The sequence below is a fragment of the Balaenoptera musculus genome, chromosome X (assembly GCF_009873245.2).
Source record: "Balaenoptera musculus isolate JJ_BM4_2016_0621 chromosome X, mBalMus1.pri.v3, whole genome shotgun sequence".
Taxonomy (NCBI): domain Eukaryota; kingdom Metazoa; phylum Chordata; class Mammalia; order Artiodactyla; family Balaenopteridae; genus Balaenoptera; species Balaenoptera musculus.
Window position 1 is genome coordinate 123434130 of NC_045806.1, and position 21181 is coordinate 123455310.

Consider the following 21181-nt stretch of genomic DNA (forward strand, 5'->3'; position numbering starts at 1 on the left):
CCCGGCTGCCGCGCCGCGCCGCGCCGCTGCAGCTGCCCCGGCCGCCCCCGCCGCCGCCGCCGCCGCCGCCGCCGGCCCGCAGCCCGCCAGGCGGGCGGCCTCGCCGGCTCGAGCCCGCAGCGGCTGCCGCCGCAGCGTCGGGGCGCTGGGCGCGCGGGCAGCCGCGGACCGAGCGGACCCGAGCGGGCGGCCAGGCACTTGCCCGCCCGGTGCCGCCGCCGCCGCCCCAGAGCGCAGGACCCGGCACCTCCGGCGCCCGCCGCCGCCGCCGATGCGGCCCGGGCACTTTTAGCCGGGCGGGAGGGCCGGAGAGCGGCGAGCGAGCCGCGCCGAGAGCCGCGCAGAGCCGCCGCCGGCAGGGACGGACGCCCGGCCGCCGCAGCTGCCCGGCCGCTATGGATCTATTCGACTTTTTCAGGGACTGGGACTTGGAGCAGCAGTGGTAGGTGTTGATTTTTGCCTTCTCCTTGGCTGCGCGGGTCCCTGGGCCGGGGCTGGGCTTTTCGCCTTTGTTAAGAGGAGCCGGGGTTTGGTGGGGCGCCCGGGACGCCCTCCCACTTGCTCTTGGCCACCTCTGGCCCCAGCCGCCGCGACTCCTCGGTCGGGTGCCCGGGTGGGGGGAGGTGCGGACCGAGGGAGGGATGCAGGTCCCGAGGGCGTCGCTTGGCACTCCAAGTCCAAAGAGTTGCGTCTGGCCCAAATCGGATCCGGTGCTGCCCGGGGGCTGAGGCGCGCGACCTCCGCCGGGATTTTCTCCCCGAACGGCTGGCCGGGTGGCCTTCCCAGCGCACCGGATGCTGCCCGCCCGAAATGCCCCCAACTTTCCAGGTGCCCGACGCCGGCGGCCGGCCGCGGGGGGCAGGCAGCGGCAAGGTGCCACGGGCGGCCCTCCGCTTCCTCGGCGGCCGCCGCCCCCGCCGCCACCCCGGTGCCCGCACGGCGCGGCGCGCACACCTTCCCTTCCCTGCCACCCGCTCGGCCCAAGTTCCCCGCACTCGGGCGCCGAGCGGCGGCTTCGGGGGCCACCGCGCGGGGGACACCGGGTCCGGGCCGACTGCGGCGTCTGGCTTTCCAGACTGAGGGTTTTTGAAGTTGGCCCCTAAAGTTGGCCGCTCCGACGTCAACGCACATTTAATTAACGGCCGGGCCCCCTGTCCGCCCCCCACTGGGAGGCAGCCGCAGGTTTGTGGGTTTAATGGGCACCCAGCTCGGATTCAAAGGTTTAGTCGGCTCTTCCCCAAATACCGTCAACTTGTCCCCGAGAGGTTTGTGAAAGATGGTGCAGAGGTGACTGGGGAGCCGGAAAGTTGTTAGTCTGCGTGATGTGCGCGCGCGTGTGCATAAATAGTGATATGCGTATCTATTAACTTTTACAGAAGCTTCACCTCCTGCACCAGCGTTATCACTGTTAATTTGTCATAACATTTTAACGTATCGATTTCCCCCCACAGCCTATGGAATTAGATGGGGGGAAGGCGCGGCGGCAGCGACTTCGAATTGCACTCTTGGCTATTGCCTTTTCAAATGTAGTTGGAATAATCTATAGTAGCGACCGACAGTGAGAAATCTTTTGCAATGTTAAACTACTGGCAGCCGTTGACTATGAATGCTGTGTATTTTTACAAGGATTTCCCTTGCTGATGTGATATTTTAGGCAATTTCCTTCTTTAGAAAAGGGTCATACTCTTAGCCAATAGCTTCATCATGCCAATCATGACTCCTTTAGTTGCAAATCCAAGATAATCAGAACTTAAATACATTTTATTTTACAGCGATTCCGGGTAAATCCTTGAAGCCACAAATTACGCTGTATCAGTATTAATCTGTAAGGCATTTTTTATCCCACGCAGGGTTTTATCAGCTCTGCAGAAAAACAGGTTACAGTTTTTTAACAACCATGCTGTTGTTATTTAAAAGTAAAGATCACGGTAAAATTACCGCTCAGTTACATATTACGCTCCTGTATACAGCCTTTACCCTGCTTCGCTAATTTATTTTGCACACCACTGATAACCACAGCATTACTATTTGCATACAATTTGCCTAATATATGGTGTGGGTAACATCATTAATTTAACAGACGTTATAAGTGATTTTGTGGGTGTAGTTCAAATGTTAAACATAGATACAAGGTATTAGGTTTTTAAAAACATGTTTATTATATTGTTTTAATTTCAGTTTAATATTAGGCACATGCAGTTGCATATTTAAAGGAGGTGGGCTCTTTAGATGTGACTTCTTTTTGTCCCTTTTTGGAAACTATCTTTTATTATATTAAGGGATCCTCCAGATCCCTAACTATGCCACATCAGTTAAGAAACATGCAGACTTGGACACTGCGTGGATATTATGTGAAATACCGATGAATTAGTATAACACGTCTGCATAAATAAGCTGGCCTTTTCCCTCTGTGCACTCGTTCCAGGAAAATTTCTCCTTCTTACTGTTCGATCGTGAGGGGCAAGCTTCCTTATGCATCTGTGTTTGTAAACATTTGTAATGCGGTTGTGCGCCTGTGTGTTGTACACCCCGACAGAGAAAAGGAACATCAATGTGAATAGTGGATGAACTAAAAAGCTTGCTATTGCCTTGAATGGAAGCGTGTACCTTTCCAAACTCTCTTTGGACATCCAGAGCATGCCAATTACATGTTCATTATATGTTTACTTCCCCTCCTGGGGAGCAAGTAGTTGCTTAGACTGATGGCATCCATTGCTCCCCACCCCTAACTCCCCAGGAGGTCCTAGCAAGAAAAAGGCGCCAGCCAAGTTAAGGCTCTCATTTCCATTGGGTCTCTTCTCAGCAGTCACTTGTGGAACAGAGAGCTCTGAGCCATCTCTGCCGCAACCCGAGATGTCTGACAATAACTGGATCGGGCCAGCTAAAAGACAAACTCATCTTCCAAGACTTAATGAAGAAAGACTTTACATACGCAGGCATGTGTGTCATTTGCAAACACTAGACTACAGTAAACAAAAAGTGCGTGCCCATTTAGAGACATACACACTTGTCAGGAGGAATGCACATGGAAAGGATGGGGCACGGCTGACTGCGGTGTGGATGTGCCGAGTCTGGGAGTCTGGGAGTGCTCGGTGCCTAACGGAACAGAGCCCTGGACTTCACACACCGCAAGAATCTCTTAATGGGTCATGCTCTGGAGTCGATTAAAGGGCCAAAGCTCTCGTTCTTCAAGATTCCTGGGTGAATGAGCAATGTTCACCTGTGTCTGAGTTTAATATGAACCATTCTGTGAAAGAAGAGGAAGGCGCAGATGGCTGTGTGCACCAAAGGCACCACTTGCTCTTAAAAAAAAGATAAAGGGAAAAAAATCAAATGTTATCGTTGAAATCACTCCATAGACTTGTCTGTGGTAACCCAGTAAATGAATTCTTGAGGTGTCTGGAGATCACGTGGCTAGATTTGGACTTGTTTACCAGCAAAATCCGAGGGCCTACCAAGTGCACAGCCTTTCCACCCTGCAAGCACCGCTCCCGTATTGATTAGGTGTTGCTTCGTGACAGGCCGGGGTTCTTTGCAGGGATGCTTATCTTCTTTTTATTACTGAAAAAGAAAGAAGGAAAGAAGGGAAGATAGATACAGCAAAAGGGCTCATTCTAAAAAATAAAAAAAGAAAAGGAAACCACTGTGATAGCAAAATCACAATGTTCAAAAGCCTGGTGAAAATTGTAGTTAAGCCGTTGTGACAGTGGCCGACTTCTCACTGCGAAGGACGAAGGCCGGCATCCACGGTTTGTAGTTTTTATGTGGTGTCTCACAAGTAGCCTAATTAGAGGCGAGCTTGCAAACGGGCAGTTATACAGGAAGAGACTTAAACTCACTAAACTGTTATATAAATAGAAAGTTCAAAGGTCTGTGTGGGGCCGTCCAGGCTGGGAAGGGGCCATGTGCGGGCCAGGCTTCTCCTCCCCCGGGGCTGCCCCAGCGGCCCCGCTTTCCCCAGTTTCCCTCAGCCATGGGGGGCGGGGACCCTGCTCTCCAGACAAAAGTGAACTGTTTCAGCTCCAGCTGGGCATGGCCCATGCACTGCAGCAGCCCGGCCGCGTCCCCCTGCTCTGTGCGCACGGACCTTGGAGGCCTCCTGCGCTGCAATCCTCCGGAAGAGTGGAAGAGGCCTGTTTATGGATGGGAAGGCCGGGGAGAGACGGGGAACGCAACCTTGGTCTACCTGGGGGTGGCAGGAATGTGGAGGGGGCGGGGCGGCGCCTCCAGGTTGCCAGGATTTCTCTTTCTCTACCTCCAGCCATTTATCTTTCCCCCTCCCCCTCTGTTTGTTTTCCAGGGCAAGGGAGACAGTCAGTGGTCTGTTTTTTTGCCGGTACAATATGCATTCTCCGGCTTGTTTGAGCATTCATTCAGCAAACCACTTGGGCTTGAGCTTCTTAAGGGAGTATATGGGAGGGCGAGACTCAAGGTGGTGAAATTAGCTAGTGATGAGGTCTCCTCCACACCCCGCTGAAACCCCCAAAGATAAATGCTGTCCCCGTAAATCTTAAGAGGCACGTCTATTGGACAAGGAAGAAAATTATCTCATGTTAGAACTCAGTTTAATGATACATGAATTGTTTTGCTAATGAGTCAGTCAAGCATTTAACAACTTTAAAATATACAAATCAAGACTGAAAACGACTGCCTCAAATATGAATCTGTCATTATAGACATAAACGAGATTCCAAACATTTAAGCGTTTTGTAGATGGATAAAAATTATATTGTATTTAAACATGCTAATTATTGTTGAATAGAAATGGTTTTAATGTGCTGAACCTTTATTTCATGCCCATTATTCTTAGCTGAGACTATTTCTTGCATGAAAAATCTGCACATATTTAACAATTTCAGAATCGTAAAAGCCCAATAAAATGGCCATCTCTGGAACAATCTAGAAGCTGTAGTCCTATGAGCTTATAGCTCATACCTCAGAAAGGGAGACTACCACATACTTGATTAGCTTGTCATGTAGACAAAACAACTGGTACAGTGACTACATTTTTCAATTTTAATTTTGTCTTTTTCTGATGTGGGATAAAGAAAGAGATTTTAAAAACTTGTTTACTGATAATGGAAAGAAATGTGTTGCTGATTTAAGAACTCAAGACCACAACCTGGAGAAACCTTTTTGAGGAGTGTGTGTGTGTGTGTGTGTGTGTTTCACCTGTGTCTGTGGTAGGACGCATCATCGTTGTTGCTACTGTTATTTGGGTGTTTACTCTGTGCCCCAAACATGACCGAGTAGCTAGTGCTTTAAATACTCAGCCTCACTTAATCCTTCAGACAACTTTATGAGATGGGACCTATTATGATTTCCATTTTTGGATGAAGAAATGGAGGCAGTAGCTACTCAGTGATGCAATTCAGGTTCCAGCCTAGATGGAGCTGATCCCAGAGCCTACACCAGCAACAACTGACATATTGTCTGAGCCTTTCCAACAGGTGGGATCCTTCTCCATACATCATCTCATTCGGTCATTGTGAATCAGAACGCACACGTGTTATTCCCATTTTACAGATGAGCAAACAGCACTGGAGAGGTTGATTGACTCACCTAAGTTCACACAGCCTGGTTAGTAGTAGGGCTGGGTCAGAAATCCACATCTCCCAATTTCCAGCTCAAGTGCCTTTCTGCAAAACCTCATTGCCTATTATTTATTGTTACTGTGTGGGTTCGAGCATTTAGCTCTCACTGAAACAAATGGATTGGATTGTGTATATGATGCTTGTGTAAAAAAAAATCTGTGGAATTACCATGTAATCGACTAGCCATGGAACTCTGCTTTTTTCTTTTAATTGAATAAGGAACAATTTATGTAATGGTACAATCTCTTAGCACTTCTTTTATGGATGCCCCTTTAATGAAAACGTATGAATGGCAAATTACAATATATATGTGTATTGTAATTTTCCATTCATATATATATTGTATGTATAATATATATATATGTGTATATATATATATATAATATATATATATGGGAAAACTCAAGTCCTTGAGAACTGTCCATTTAAATTCGAATGCCCTAATTTTGAAGATTTGGTACCTGAACTTAAAGAAGACCATGGTATATTGTCTAGTTAATTGGGAGCCTCAAAGCTGGGCATAGGAGGTTGATAACATTTCTTTCCAAAGCTTTATAACTTACCACATCTGTCATTTGATTTGATCCTCACAATAACCATGTGGGTTTGTCAGGACTGGTCTTACTGGCCCCATTTTGTAGACGTGAAAACTGAAGTTCAGAGAGGTTAAGTGACTTGCCTAAGTTTTCACAGTGTGTGGATGGTCTTAGAATTTGTGTTTATTGTTCTTTTCACTGCGTCACTACTGTTGCATTAAGTCGTTTGTGTTTGAATATCCACACCGCTTCCTAGGGAATGGTGTACGCCCTCTCGCATCATTCAGCACAGTGCCTTTCTCATTACAGGTGCTCAAGAAACATGTGTTGATTGATATGAGAGCCCCATCAGCTCCAAGAGTGCTCTATGCAAATGCTTCTGTCTTCCAAAGACAGTTGCTTAGATCCTGGTGGTAATACCGCCCCTCTGCCTGCTTGATAGTGTTTTAATTGTAACTTTTTGAAGGTCTCCTAGCCAGTCTGGTCTCTTGCGCAGAAAGTAACGAGAAAGAAGGATGGTAACCAAGAAAAGCTTAATAGGAAAAGGCAAAATTCGAACCCCTGTTATTTATCAGTGTGCTTAAAAAAATAGATTTCTATGAATTCTAAGATATGCTTAGAACTGAAAAAACCAGGTTTGAAGGTAGAGGGGTACAGGACTGGTATTGTGTCTCAATCTGTGCGGAGAACGTTGAAGAAGAATGTGTGACAAAAATCTGAAGAAGAATTGAGTGGTCGGAGGGTTGGGATTCCTCCAGCTTTCCTTGAGTTTCAGCCTTTATGACTTGTATTTCATCGAGAGAAGCCTGTTTTTCTACTTAACTGTAGCAGATCCACGCCATAAATTATCATGACTGTTAAACAAAGGTCCAGCACTGGGTTCCTCTAATGTAAAACTTTTATGTTGCACTTTAATGAAATTTTATATGCACGTTCAAAGTGAGGCACACTTTATACCATGGAGAGGGCGGTGCTCGGAATTGTTGAATTTATTTTAAAGTAAATCTTTTCGATGACCTTAGCTGCTAACATCCACCTACTTACTGAGCTGAGAAAAATGATCTGAGTGCTTAAATAAAATGGCATGATTTAAGCAGGGCTGACAATAGCCTTCCAGCTAGAATCTGATTTTGATTATGGATTGCTTAGTTTATGGAATGCTATTTTTCATATACCTGTGCATTTTGCTTCATTTCGAAGAGAAAATCAGCCAGTGATTGAAAGTAATCTTTGATTTGCTTGTTCAATAGGCTTGTGCTGGTCTAGGAAGGTATAAAGGCCACACGTTGGGAAATAAGCTAAGGAAACAGGTTGTGTTTTCATTACAAACTTAAAATCACTCATCTGTTTATTTTTTCAATGTTCATTTTGCTGGAGAAAAGGAAAAGAAGAAACCCATCACTTCCATCCTATAAAGAATGGGTTTTTTTTTGCTTAGATTTCCAAATAATAGTTCTTTGCATCATCGACCGGCTTCAGTGAAAACCAGGTCTCAGTAGCAGATACTGGTGGCCTTGATTAAACCATATTCCTGGAGTCCAAATTTTGTGTTTTGTAGGCCACATATCTCCTGGCAATAGCATTGAAATGGTTTCTTTTTTATATAAATAAAAAATAAAACCCTACTCATCTTGTAGTGGTGCTGCATTGTAACCTGGGCTTTAACAGTCACTGGGAGAAGTTTCTTAAGAGTCTGATGTCTCCTTGGTCTTTGGGTCTCTAGTGTGATTTGATGAAACCAACCCACCAGAAGGAGCGTGTTATGAGGACACTTTAACCTTCTGACTGTGGCAATATGTACACGACGACCTAACTGTCTGGTGAACAATGAGAAATGCAATCACAGAGGCTTTATTTCTCCCTCCAGGATGTCAGTCAACTAATTTTTTTTAATAAATTAATATTCCAAAGGGACTGGTGGTTCCACGCCAGGTCGGCACAGCCACAGTAACTAAATTAAATTCCAGCGTGATGGATGTTTCTGATGAAGTGCCATGGAATCCTGGAGAGGTCTCATCAATTAGCCATTATTTATTTGCTGGCAAAAGGCTTGGCTCAGGTGTGTAGATATTCATCAATTCCTCAAACCCAGTGTTTCAAGACTGGAGGGCCCTTCACCGTCATCTGGTCCAGCCTCTTCTTCATACAGATGTGGAGACTGAGGCCCAGGATGGGAAAATAGCTTGCCCAAGGACGTACAGTCCATATGTGACAACGCTAGGTCAGGTCCGGAGCTCTCGTGTCCTGGTTCAGTATTTGTCACCCTCTCCAGCACTGTCTGCATTGTGTACCTGCTCTGTGCCCAACGCTTTGCTAGGCAGTCACTTTTAGGGGGAGATAAAGGAATGTAGTAGATGACCTCTGGCCCCACTGACTTGACAGCGGAATGTAGACCTGGATTGGGGGAAATAGCGTGGCATGGATGTAAGTAACATAGGAATTCAGGGAGAGAGAGAGGACATGAGCTAGAGGAGGAGAAGCAGGCCTCGTCAATGCCCAGAGTGAAATGGAAAGCCAGAAATGGGGGCTGTTTAGAAGACCAGGAGCAGCCAACACTTGCTATTAGACAGTTGCCTTTGGACCTGGAGTTAACTGCTTGAATAGTAGCTCACGTTCATCACACAGTTGCTGAGGTTACGTTTTGCTGTGTGAGTGGAGTGCTGTCATTGCCACTGACCACCATTTGCTGTGGGCTAACCACAAAATTCTGGACAATTATTTGACTGTTTGAATTATGTAAATATCGATGCAAGCATTCTGCAAAGAAATACCAAATGAGAGTTTGTTTTCCTGAATCAGTTGAAACAAATGTTTGTAAGTTGGCACAATTGCTGGCAAAGTAGCTGTTTTCGAAAGAAGCATATATCGTGGCTCTTGAGATGTACCCAGATATATCTGTTCTTTTGTTCCTTCTTCTTTTTTAAAAAAATTATTAGCTCATTTTTGTGGAAGGTGTGTATCGATGTTTTTCCTTTAGTCTTTCTTTTTCCTAAAGCGTAAGTTGGTGCTTTGGTACCATCTGATTGGTGTTTACATCTGTGTTTATGATGAATTGTTTCGGCCACCAAATAATTCTTTGTCTGGCTGTCTCATCCTTCGAATCTCAGCTCTGTCTCTGAGAAGCCACTAGCTACAATCCTCCTATACCTCCTCCTTCCCCAGACTCACATACTCTTGCCCCGTCGGCTTAGACACCCTTCCTCTGAGCTGCCGTACTGTCCTGAACAGACTTCCAATGCACCTGAGTTGTTTTGAGGGATGAGAACATGTCTTTTATTGGTGTAATCCTAGTGTCTGACCCAGAGTAATAGCCTAACGCGGCATCGTTGGCTTATCCGATTCATTCAGGCGCCGTGCTAGGTCTTCAAAATATTACCTCTAGGTGGGAAGCCATAATGAATCACATTAATAATGAGTGAAAATAATAATAATTAGAGCTTACATTTCCTATGTGACGGCTCTGATTTGTGTTATCTGAGTTCCCTATTTTACAGGGCAGGGAAACTGGGACAGAGGACTTCAGCGACTTGCCCAAGGTCACACAGATAGTATGCTGCAGAGCTGCAATTAACGCGCAGGCTGTGAATCCTTAGCTGCGCTGCTAGCCCATGATGATACCCCGGGAGAGATGCTAGAATAGTGGCAAGCCCTGTGTGCTTCGGGGCTCGGCAGCGGACTGGGCTGATGAGGCCTTTGTCTCTCATCTTTAGTATTTGCAAGCCAGCGTTGGGTTGAAGTCCATAACCATATATGAGGTGTAACTGACCTGATATCTACTCCAACAGGAGATGCTCAATTCTGCTCCTCTTTGGTGTAAGCACAAGATTCGGTGCTTGGGAGGAAGGTGCATTGAACGTGGGCTCAATGAGGGTGGAGTTTTTTGGGGGGCGGTATTATTTACCACTGCATCTGCAGTGCTTAGAACAGTGGCACACAGTAGGTGCTCAGTTACTTTTTGTTGAATAAATAAATGGGTTGATATACAGTAACCTGCTTAATGCTTTGTGTGATCAGATTTGTGAAGAGATAGTTCAGAGGTGCAAGAATGAGGTCTAAGAGAAGATCTAAAATCACGATGGTCAGACAGGTAGGTACAGGTAGATGTGTTCAACAGATAGGCTCCTGAAATAGCATGCTTATTAAAGTTTTATAAAGTAAATCTCTCTATGTGCATCTGCTTGCTAGGATTCCTGCGGGGAATTCTTTGTTGATGAGCGTAATCTCTCCTAAGCAACGCTAAACTTATCAAATTTGTGATTTTAGATTGTTACGCATAGCAGTTTCTTTTTGCGAGGTGCACCTACATTTAGTATCTGTAACAATGCTGTAAGGGTAATTTTGCAGACTTTTCTTTAAAAAGGTGTCTTAAATTGTTACTGTCACCAGAATGAGGCTTTCATGTAGTACAAAGGTGGAGGGGAGAGCATGCCTTCAACATTTGCTGAATATTTGTCTCCATACTTTTATAGCATTTTTTCCTCTGAGCCTCCTGCCTTGTTCGTGTTTTTTGTTTGTCCTTCCCTCCCTCCCTCCCTCCTTCCTTCCTTCTTTCTTTGTTTTAAAAATAGTTCCTGCTTTGGAGGCTAACCTAGGATTTGGGTTTTCCTAACGTATTTTTAGACCGAACACATTTTCTATTTATGCCTCTGGAGGATTCAGATTGCAGTTTCATCTCAAGGATGTGCAGAAAAGTTTCCCTATGTGTTCATTTTGCAGCACTCTGTAAGATGGTTTGAGAGCCAGCGTAGGAGAACTCGTATTTGCCAAGCACTATGTTCCATGCTTTACACACACCACCATATTGAACAAGCACCCCGGAAGATAGGTGTTTTTCCCCACTGCCTTCACAGAGTTGGACATCCGCTGTATCAGAATTGATGGGTAACTTAAAACTTCAAGATTCATTAAAATTAACCTTGGGAAAAAAACCCTCTAAATATTATTTTTTTGTTTTTACAGTACACACTTAAAGGTCATGAGATGCAGGTCAAGGAAGACAGAAAGATAAAAGGTGCTGAAGAAATCTAGGACATTTTAGTGGAGGTAAAGCACCCAGTTAGCTAAATTAACCAGGCATTAAGGTACATATTTGGAGGAGAAACTGTAGATACTTATGGGTTTTTAATAAATTAGGTCTCATAATCAGAAATGAAACATATCCAAGTATTAAAGATCCAGGAGGAATGCAGGAGCCATGATGATCTTTTTTAAAAAGTTAACTACTAAATATTAACTATATCCCTTTTGCTACAATTAGACATTTTGGCCAATTAGTTTTTTGCAGTTCTGTAACAGTTTAAACTTTAAACAGTTCACATGTATTCAGACTGCGAGTGATAAAAGTTCCTATCAAGAATGATGAAGACGATTATGGTTGGATTCTGATTAGCATTTTACCCTGAAATTACAATGAAATGCCAATGCACACTCTAATGCCGTTGAAAAATGACACCAGTGGCAGACTTCTACCACAGGCTTTTGTAAACAATCGCAGTTACTCATATATTTTGAACAAAAAAATGGAAATTTGATGAACCTATTTCAAGAGGCTTGAAAAGTTAAAGTGAATTCTAACTGTAGATTAGTAGCAAATGATGACAGCAGAGCCAGTATTACCTCAGTTGATTAATTTATAAGGATACTGGTCAATGATTTTAACCAACAGCTATGCATAGTAGAATCCTAATGGGATCTGTCTGTTAAAATTACATAAAGTAGGGCATTTGATTTATTTCATAGTTTCTCAAAGCTCAATTTTAACTTCATACAAATAATGCATTAGTCACCCGGGATAAATGACACAGTGAATAAAGTTGTGATTTTGTCTGCTTCACCTAATCTGATTTAGCACAGGATTACATCTGGCTCCTTAGTTTCTTCCTATCCTAAACGTCTGTAGTAGAGTGGGATCTTTACGTCGCCTGTTTCGTATCTCATCAGAGGAGACTGGATCATATAGGCCTTGCCCTGCCTCTGGGTTTCTGGGGTGTGTAAAGAAGGCCTTCTGGTTTGGGTGTAGCATTAAGAACTGCCATAGGTACAGCTAGGCAGCAAAACGGTTTATAGACATTGCCCCTCTTAATACACGATTAGCTGAAAGATTGCATTTGGGGTTGGTAACGAATTTGAGATTGGTTAAGTATTCAAGCCTGAAATATGTGTTATGAAAAGTAAATTTAGCAAAATAGCACTGAAATCACTAAAATTCACTCTACCAAGTTAAAATGTGGGAGGACACCAAACTTTGCCTAGGTACCCAACTGTACTCCACCATTTCCAATGCCCTCGACCCTGGGGTTGGGGAGTCTTTTCCTTGGGCTGCGAATGCTACCGTGGCTGCTCCAGGGAAGTACATGCCTCTGAGTCTTACAGTGTCACCCATCCAGTTTCAGTGCCAAGTCCTGACTACCCTGTACACTCTGATCACCATTATTGCCATCTTTCTTTGGGTTCCTTGCCTCAATGGAAGATGGAAAGGTGAGTTTGTCCAACAGAGAACCTTCGAAATCTGTTCGGCCTGCAATTGCATACCAAAATTGGAAGAAGGGGGAAGATTTTAAATTCATGGCTGGCTGGAAATATGTAGGCTTATATTTTTAAGATTTAAAAAACATGATTAGTAGAAAGTCCATAGAACTTCATGGACGTCAGATAACTCTTAAAAATGAAGGCAAATGATGAAGTACGGGGTAAGTTTCCTGAAATTGAACATAATCATAAAAATTCAAGGAAAAGCAATATATTCTGCAAAATTTATGAGTTTTTTGGTGGGGAGAGTTTGCAGAGCTTGACAACCCCCAGTGCATCTGGCCTGGCACATTCCTGTTTGTAATGAGAACCTTATGGGGTGCTGGGCCTCGGTTTTCTTAGGCAGGCCTGCTCCCCAGGGGTATCATAAATGATATGCGAGTCAGAAACTTCATGGCTCATGGCATTTCTCAGAGATGTTTTAGTTAAGCTGCCTCACCCAGCTACAGGGGCAGAAGTTGGGAAATGAGTCCCCTCGTAAATCTTCATTGAGCTTTAATTAATTAATTATTTTTTTTGCTGTCGTTCATAGGAATTAGAAAGGGGGAAAGTAACTGAATGAATGTGCCTATATGACTCCACAGAAATGGTCCAGGTTCTTGGGTTCATGTGACACACATTCATTTAACAGCAACAACGGCAATAAGCAGAAAACCACAGAGGTGTAAATACTGGTAAGGAAAAGTTGAACCTACAGAGCCAAAAAGAGAAGAAAAAGGTGCAATGCCAGCGTTAGGGCTACTTCTGCAGTTTTCTTGTGTCTCCTCTTTCCTTCTCTTTCCTTTTATTCCCCACAGGCTGGGAAAGTTTGGAATCCATCACGATCTCACTTGTGAACTTGGGCCTCACCTTGTGGGCTGTGTGGAGTGGTATGGCTGCTAGGTCATGAAATGGGGATTTGTGAATTCGTGTTTGTTCAAACGTGTGCCAACACCTGGATTTCCTGAATGAAGTTCTGATGTTACTTTTTTCTCAAAAGGAGTTCCAGCTATTTTAGTGGTGGTGATCGGGGGCGGGGCAACCCCACGTTGAATGGGCTTGTGTAACGTGGATCCTTTAACTCACTTCGCCTCTCCTGTGACTTCGGGCTCCTCTGTCAGTGTGCCCGGAGCCCGGCCAGACCTCAGCAGCCATGAGGAAGAAGCCTGACGCTACTTCTAACTCCGCAGCGCTCCCGTGCTCTGTCACCCCCCCGTCCCGTCCCTGTCTTTTGGATTCCTGACATTTATTCCTGTAAACGGCATAGTAGTTGCAGTTTTATTCGCTTCCTTGGGCAGGTCTAATGCACTGAGAACAGGACTGCCCCCCGCGTGAGCATCACTTGCCTCTTCACTGCCTTCCTTTTAATCATACCTGTTACATGTGATACATTTTCAGACTTGTTTACCCTTTATTAGTGAGCTGGGGTACTTACGGCAGTGTTTCGAAAGGGGAAAAGCAACACTGCTTTCTGGGAGCCGTTTAACTAATTTCTCCTAAAGGCTGTTTGTGCATTTTACGAGAGTAATGTATAAAAGGTTGTAGTGAATGAGGCAGCCTACACTGGAAAAAAAGAAAACATATTCTGGGGACAGAAGCCTTTAATATCTTGCAAGCTGTTTCATTGAATTCCAAGTTTCCGGTCCCAAACTGTTGTGGCATCTTGAATTTAAACTGTCAAGCTATTAGACCTTCATGTTCAAAAAAATGGAAAGACATTGGAAATTCTAGCCGTTTTGCTTTGGCAAATTAAGCCGCACTTGTTTCCGTGGCCGGCGTTTAATAATAAGGCTGAATTTTCATAAATAGACAATGGGTGATGAGGCCTTCCTGGAGTCAGTACGAATACTCTGTATCCCTCTGTAACTATTAAGAGGAGAATTAAGGCTCTCTGTGAGCTACAGTTTTTTTCCCCATAACGGTAATCTCCCATTTAAACCCTGAACTGTAAGAATCAGAAAAGCTATAAAAATATAAAGAGAAACAGGAGCAATTTTCATGAATCAACGTGAACTACTTAGAGTGGTTCTCATGATGGTGGAGGGGAGAGGAGAGGTGCCGTCTGCTTCTCCGGACGCCTCCTCCCAGATCCATGTCCCCGCGCTTGTGGAGAGCCTTAGAGCTTCAGACCTTAACGGGGATTGGAGCTACGCCAGCTCCTGGGCCATTCCCTTCCCTCAGTCTCCCTAGCAGTGCTCACCCTGCTTCTGCTGGTCCAAAAAAAAAAAAACAAAACAAAACCAAAACCAAAATGGGAGGAGAATAAAACTCCCTCTCAAGGCAGCCAGTTCCTTCCTATCTGGGCAGTTCTGCTGCACATTCCATCATCTGTGCGAAAGGGCCTCTCTGAGCTCCCAGCCCTTGCTTGTAGTTCTGCCCTGAAGGCCACACAGAGGAAGTATAATGTCTTCTGCTCTCGTCAGCCCTCCCCGGGTCTGGGGGCAGCCCTGCCGTGTTCACTGTGTCCTCATTTCTCAGGGAAGAATGTCCCAGCACTCGGATAATGGCCTGCAGAGACTCAAGGAGACCCTGTCTAGATACGCGGGTGGGAGGTGGCCGGGCCTGGAAGGCTCGAGCTCTATTTTTAGGGTAGATGGAGCCAAGCGAGGCCTCGCCGCCTGGTCCATACACACTTTTTCAGAAGTTCGGTGGAAGAGCAGATCCTTAACAGCCTTTGCCCAGGGAAACCTCCCTCTGGGTATCTTTCCCTTTAATTGCCACAGTATGGGAACCCCAGAGGATCGAAAGGCTAACAGGAGCTTTTCCAGAAGGAATCAAATAACTAATGTTGAACCCCGGTGCCTCCCGGGAAACTGCATCTCTCTCCCTGTGGCCATGTTGGCCTACACTTGGGAGATGACCATGGGTCCCGTGTATGGAGTGGCCGCTGCACAAAAGGCAATTCTCCGAACGCTTTCCACATGTAAACTCTTCAACCTTCCATAACCCTGTGAGGTAGTAGTCGTGTTCATGATTGCCATTTTTATGATGGGGGAATTAAGGCCTAAGAGAGGTTAAGTCACTTGCTCAAGATCACACAGGTAGGTAGCGTAGGTAGCAGCAGAGCTGGGGTTCAAACCCTGGCACCATAACACTGCCCTGTAATATAGCTCCTCAGAGGCAAGGCTTGAGTAGTTGCTCCACACTGGCCACCTCTGCACAAACTACTGCTTGGATGGCGTGAAAAGCCCCTCTTCCTCTGGCTGTGACCATGGCTTCATCTTGCAAGATGGAGATTGGATCCGAATAGCATTCCACTCTGACACTATATCCTTGAGTGGTCCCACTCTCCTTGCAATGTGTACGAAAGCCATCTTTGCGATGGTGAAATTCCAAGCGTTGTGTCTGTCACCTGAAGAGGAGAATGGGCATTCATCCATTCCTTCATTCATCACATATGTGGTAGGTGTCTACATGGGCCAGGCACTGGGGATCTTGTGGTGGCCATTGCATACATGGCCCCTGGAGCTGGATCATTAAATGCTTAAAGTAGGATGAGAGTTGGGCAGAGGTCCATTGGTTCTCTAAGGCTCCCAAAGTCATATCTGAAGATCCTTCCGGTCGCAGGGATTGTGGCCCTCTTTAAGATGACAAAAACAGATACTCCTTGCCCACGCTTGAGGACCACTGCCCTGGTTGATTCCTGCGGGAGATTTATGGGAAGGAGATCGACATGACAAAGAGGATTGGCCGGAGCCACAGCAAACCATTTCCAAAGACACTGTTCTGAAAGGGCTTGAGTCATCAATCATATGGTGAAACGCATGGCACAGGGCATCTGGCTTTCTTTGTGGCTGCCAGGAAGCTAGACTGACCCAGCACTGCCTTGAATAATTTCTTCAGTGTCTAGTACTCATTATTTCCACCTGCTGTGTGAGAGGGATCTTAAGTCAAAATATAGCCCCCATGACATTGCACCGCATTGTTGATTACTGCAACCTTTCCGTCAGTATTCAGCAAACCACTTCCTGTACTGCACTATTGATGAGTTATTGTAAACCCCTGAATTCAGCTGTACAGTATGAAGTGTTTTTGCTAAAGGGACTCTAAATTGGAAAAGAATTTTTTCACACATCTTTGTCATAGGGCATGCCCGTAGCTCTTCATAGGCATCCTAAGACGAATAGTTTCTTGCTACCGAATGCTTTTTAGAAGTATTTAGATTCCAGACTAGAGACTCATCTTGACTTGGGCAAATAGTCTATTAAAGAGACTTTAGATTCCATTTTGTTCTGGGCGAGTCTTGGCCCTGGAGTATGGATTTTGCTAATAAGACCAAACAGAGCCAGCTGTGTTCTTCCAGAGAGCCACCTTGAGTATCAGCATGGGTGACAGATGACAGCCTTTGCGTTAAGAAGTTGATTGTACGTAATTGGGCAGTGGTCTGTTGTATTTGCAGTGCTTCGTCGGCGTGGCCTGTCCCTCCTACAACAGAAGTTAATACATGAATGCCCTGAGCAATGACCCCACATATGACTGAGCTTTGATGGGGAGGGGAAGGGGTGGCCTGTGGTGTTGGGTCACTTTCCACTTGAGTGGACGTTACCTCGTGGAGTTTTAGGTAGAGAGTATGTATGTCTGGCGTTTAAGCTAAGACTGGATGACCCTTATCAGGAATGTTGTAGAGGGGATTCCAGCATTAGATAAAGGTTGAACTAGATGACCTTTGAGGTTGTTTCAACTGCTGAGTTTTTATGACACTTTAAAATTCCTCAGGAGAAAACCTGCAGGAGAGGGCCTTGGCTGTGAATCTCAAGCTTGCAATTGTTGGAAAATAACGCTCAAGTCAAATCACATTAAATTCACTTTAAATTTTAAAAGTATAGAGCTCACAATGTTTTGCCTGACTTTCGGGGCGTGGGGTGGGAGGGGAAGAACAGGAAGATTACTGCCACATAAAATGCAAAAAACAATGAAAATAGCATCAACAGTCCAAATTTTTTAAAAATTTGTTTTAATGAAAAGGATTGGGAATCACTGACATATACAGGCTTTTAAAATTTTTCTTGGCCGATTTGCGAGCTCGACACATGGAGCCTTTTGGCATTTTAACGGCACTTTATCTAAATAGAGGCTGTGCAGCCAGTGGCTTCGTGCGGGGACCTGAGTCCATTTGGCTATTGACGGGCTTGTTACAGAACGCGGTTGACTATTCTCCGGGTCAGGAGTGAGGTGTCAACATCTCTCACGATGGAGAATGGATATTTACCTCCCTCTTCTCCACTCACTTTCTGTGTGTTTTTGAAATAAAACCTAAGCATCTTTTTCATCTTTGCTCGTACCATCATGGACTAAATATTGCAGTCTTTAAACACGTCTTTAGGTGAAATCACTCATAGCAATTTCTGGTTCAGTTTGACTAGTAGTGAATGTCTGTCCTCCACTCACGTAGACGGAATAATACAAAGCGGAAGAAACTACAAATTTTTTTAAAAATGGGAAAAAGAGAGCCTGAAAATTCAAAGAGGAATTTGAACCGTTCCTCGTGTCCATGGGCACATACTCCGCGTGTGGCAGTAAAATGGGCCATTCAAGACCTGAGGAAATAAGTTAATAATAATGTTTAGCTGTGTGGGTATATATGTAGGTACTTATATCCACATGTATAGATACACACATAGGTACACCACATACATGCAAGCGTACGTAAGCTAGCTGTAGATTCTAGGCTTTCGTGAAACTTGAACTCTTAAGATGTATGCTCCTGATACCCTATCCCACCACCCTCTGTTCGCCTTTTTGTCTGGTTGAGGGCTGTTTTGTCTAAACAAATTATGCCATTATTTTATTTTAAACACTCCTTTTTTTAAAGAAGAAAATAATCAATGCCAGATGCCCTGAACACTTGTGCATTGAAAGGAAAAAAAAATCATATAAAACAAGCTTACATCTGAGATGCTTCAAAGAGGGAACTTTAACTCTCCAACATTTTTCAAACTTATAAAACCCATTAACGTCCAGGATGCATTCTGGGCCTGCTGCCTGTCTAGAACTATTTTCAAACGCTTTTGGATTCAGCCCTTTTTCCCTCTTTAATTTTGAGACCCCTGTGTGTTTGGAGGGAAATGTAATCCATATGTTTCTGATTCATTTACACTTAACTCATCAAAACGTTGTTTGTAAGAGCCATTTGATGTTCTAGCAGCGTCTGTGCATTTTAAAAAGTAAGCTTTTTAGAACTCCTCCCACCAGCCCCACTCCCACTTGCCGCGAGAAAGGCATATTTGGCTGAGGGGTAAAATATGAGGCATAAAGGTCCGACCAGGTCGAGTTCAGTTCTGAATTCCTTAGTGTGCCAGGGGCCTCCAGGTGGCAGGCACTGGGCCGCCATGTTTCTGTGCTGGGTTGACTGGACTTGCCAGGTCACAGGACTCTTTCGGTTCTTCTTAGCACTGGCTCAGCCGCCTCTGTTTTGGATGCGATAAAATGACTTTCTGAGTAAATTTAAACTGAACAGGGAATTGACTCCCCTTAACCAGAGCTTTCATTCAGCTCTTCACAGAGGGAAGGCATTTATCCTAATTCGTCATCTGAAATTAAATGTCTTAAAGTGGAAATAACTTCCATGCCTCAGTTACAGTATGTCTGTTACTTTAGACATTACAGCTTTTGCAAAAATGATGATCGCTTCACCTGCAGTCACTTGGTTTTTTTTTTTTCTATTTAATAAGGAATCTGATATAAAATAATCGGAAACAGTCTTGACAAATCTCTTTGATTGCTGCCGGTGGCTCTGGCCTTTTTCCTAAAGTAATTTGTTTATGGTTACAATTACAAAGCCCTCTGACAAGCCCATTCTGTAATGACCCAAACAGTGCCCCTGAGAAGAAGTCTTTGTGTGGAAGTCAAACAGTTGAGTGGAGCATAAAGGCGTCATCCATGGCTAAGGCCGCTGCAGTCATTTATCTGTGTGTGGCCTACTACGCACTGGAAATGAACTTGGAATAGACGCGGCCCTAACCTGCTTCCTCCTCACGGGCCGTGGTTTGAGAGAAGCAGGCCTAGGAGCGTGGAGGCAGATCACCAGACCAGGTACCATCCCAGGGGGCCCTCCGATGGTGCCACCGTCACCATCCCTGCCCCCTCTTACAACGCACAGGACGCCTAATTGCAAACCCAGCGCAGCCTCTAGCAATCACTCCAACTTAAGGTACATTCAGGTGTAGCTCACTAAAGTTCTGCAGCCCGGGGGCAGTGGGGAGGGAACACTTTTGCCTTCCTCTTGCTAAAAATGTTCCCTTAAAAAAGAGCATGTCTGCTTTCAGAAATTAACCCTGAACCATATTTCATATGAGATCGTTTTTGTTATCAAGACGTGTTAACTCTTTATCATAAACATTAAGAAGTTCTTAGAACCAAATTATATATTCCTCTGTGTGTGTGTGTGTGTGTGTGTGTGTGTGTGTGTGTGTGTGAGTGAGTGAGTGATCTTCAGGCATTTCCACCCCTGCTAATGCCAATCCTTGGATTTGTCCTGATGTGAAAGCAAGGGCTGCATGACCACTGAGGTTCTCAGTTGGGGCCACGTGGAACTGCACGTGAATATTTCAGATCAGGTTGGACCTGATCGTAAATTCTCATTTTTCTACTTTTAAGCATGTGGATTCAGTGTAAAAAAGGAAGAGAGCAGTGAAATGAGTTGTGTCCAGGCCTCCCTTGCGCAGAGGTTGAGAATGGCGTCCCTGGACCAGGCCTCGCTCCCTCCATGACCGCACTCCACTCTCCCCCGTTGCATCCGTTTTCTGCAGAGTTCATGTCATTGCCAGGTCAGGGCAGTAAACAGGGGCAGGGAGCGTCCCACGCAGCTTCTGCCAGGACACCTTGCCCTCGGTGCTGAGGGCTGCCCAGGCCGCGCAGCTGGCTTCCTTTGGGCGCCCAAAGCCTCCCCCCCTGTTCTTTTCCTAGGTGTGCCCCGAAAAAAATCTAATGCAAAAGAGTCAAACTGTGGCTGCCGTTTGCTGGCCACCTGCGTCCTGATGACAAGAGGAAATCGGGTTACCCCCGCTGGACCTCAAGTCTTCACTTCTTCTCCAAAAGCTGCAGGTGCACGGTGCGCTATCTTTAACCCTGTGGGCTGTCACAGGGGCACTTGACAAGGCGGCGCTCGCATTTGTGTGGGGCAGGACGACCAGCTTGTCTCCGGCCCATCTGCTGATGGGGACCGTTTCACATTCTGTGTGTCTTCTTGGGCATTTTGTATGAGGAGGTGGGCATGCACTCTCTTGTTTATGGAAACAGGCGTACATTGTATCTACAAAGGACAGAAAAAAAAGGCTTTGAGGGAAAATTTCAGTTCCTTCCTGCTGGGGGACCATGCTGCAGGGACCTTGTCAGTTTCGTATTCACTGTTTTACTATTTGTTTTAAGGCTACAGCGAGGGGGGTTCAATTTTAAATGCACATCAGATCTTTCAAAAGACTTTTAATGTACAGTGGCTGGTGCAGTTCCTATACGTTATAAAATTGCACAGTTTCTTACGATTCATGTGTATTTCGAGTGACTCAGGCTAGGCGGGAGTGGCATCACTAGCTCTGCCCCAGTTTT

At 45.2% G+C, this 21181-nt stretch overlaps 1 protein-coding gene across 2 annotated transcripts in view; it reads left to right on the plus strand.

Moving 5' to 3' along the window:
- Nucleotides 1-339: 339 nt before the first annotated feature.
- Nucleotides 340-21181, plus strand: part of AFF2 (AF4/FMR2 family member 2) — a 487741-nt gene continuing 466899 nt past the window's right edge. For both annotated transcript variants that reach the window (XM_036840574.1, XM_036840575.1), the window contains exon 1: nucleotides 340-442. In XM_036840574.1, the coding sequence (XP_036696469.1) occupies nucleotides 396-442 (47 nt within the window). In that variant the 5' untranslated portion in view covers nucleotides 340-395. The remainder of the gene's footprint in view (nucleotides 443-21181) is intronic.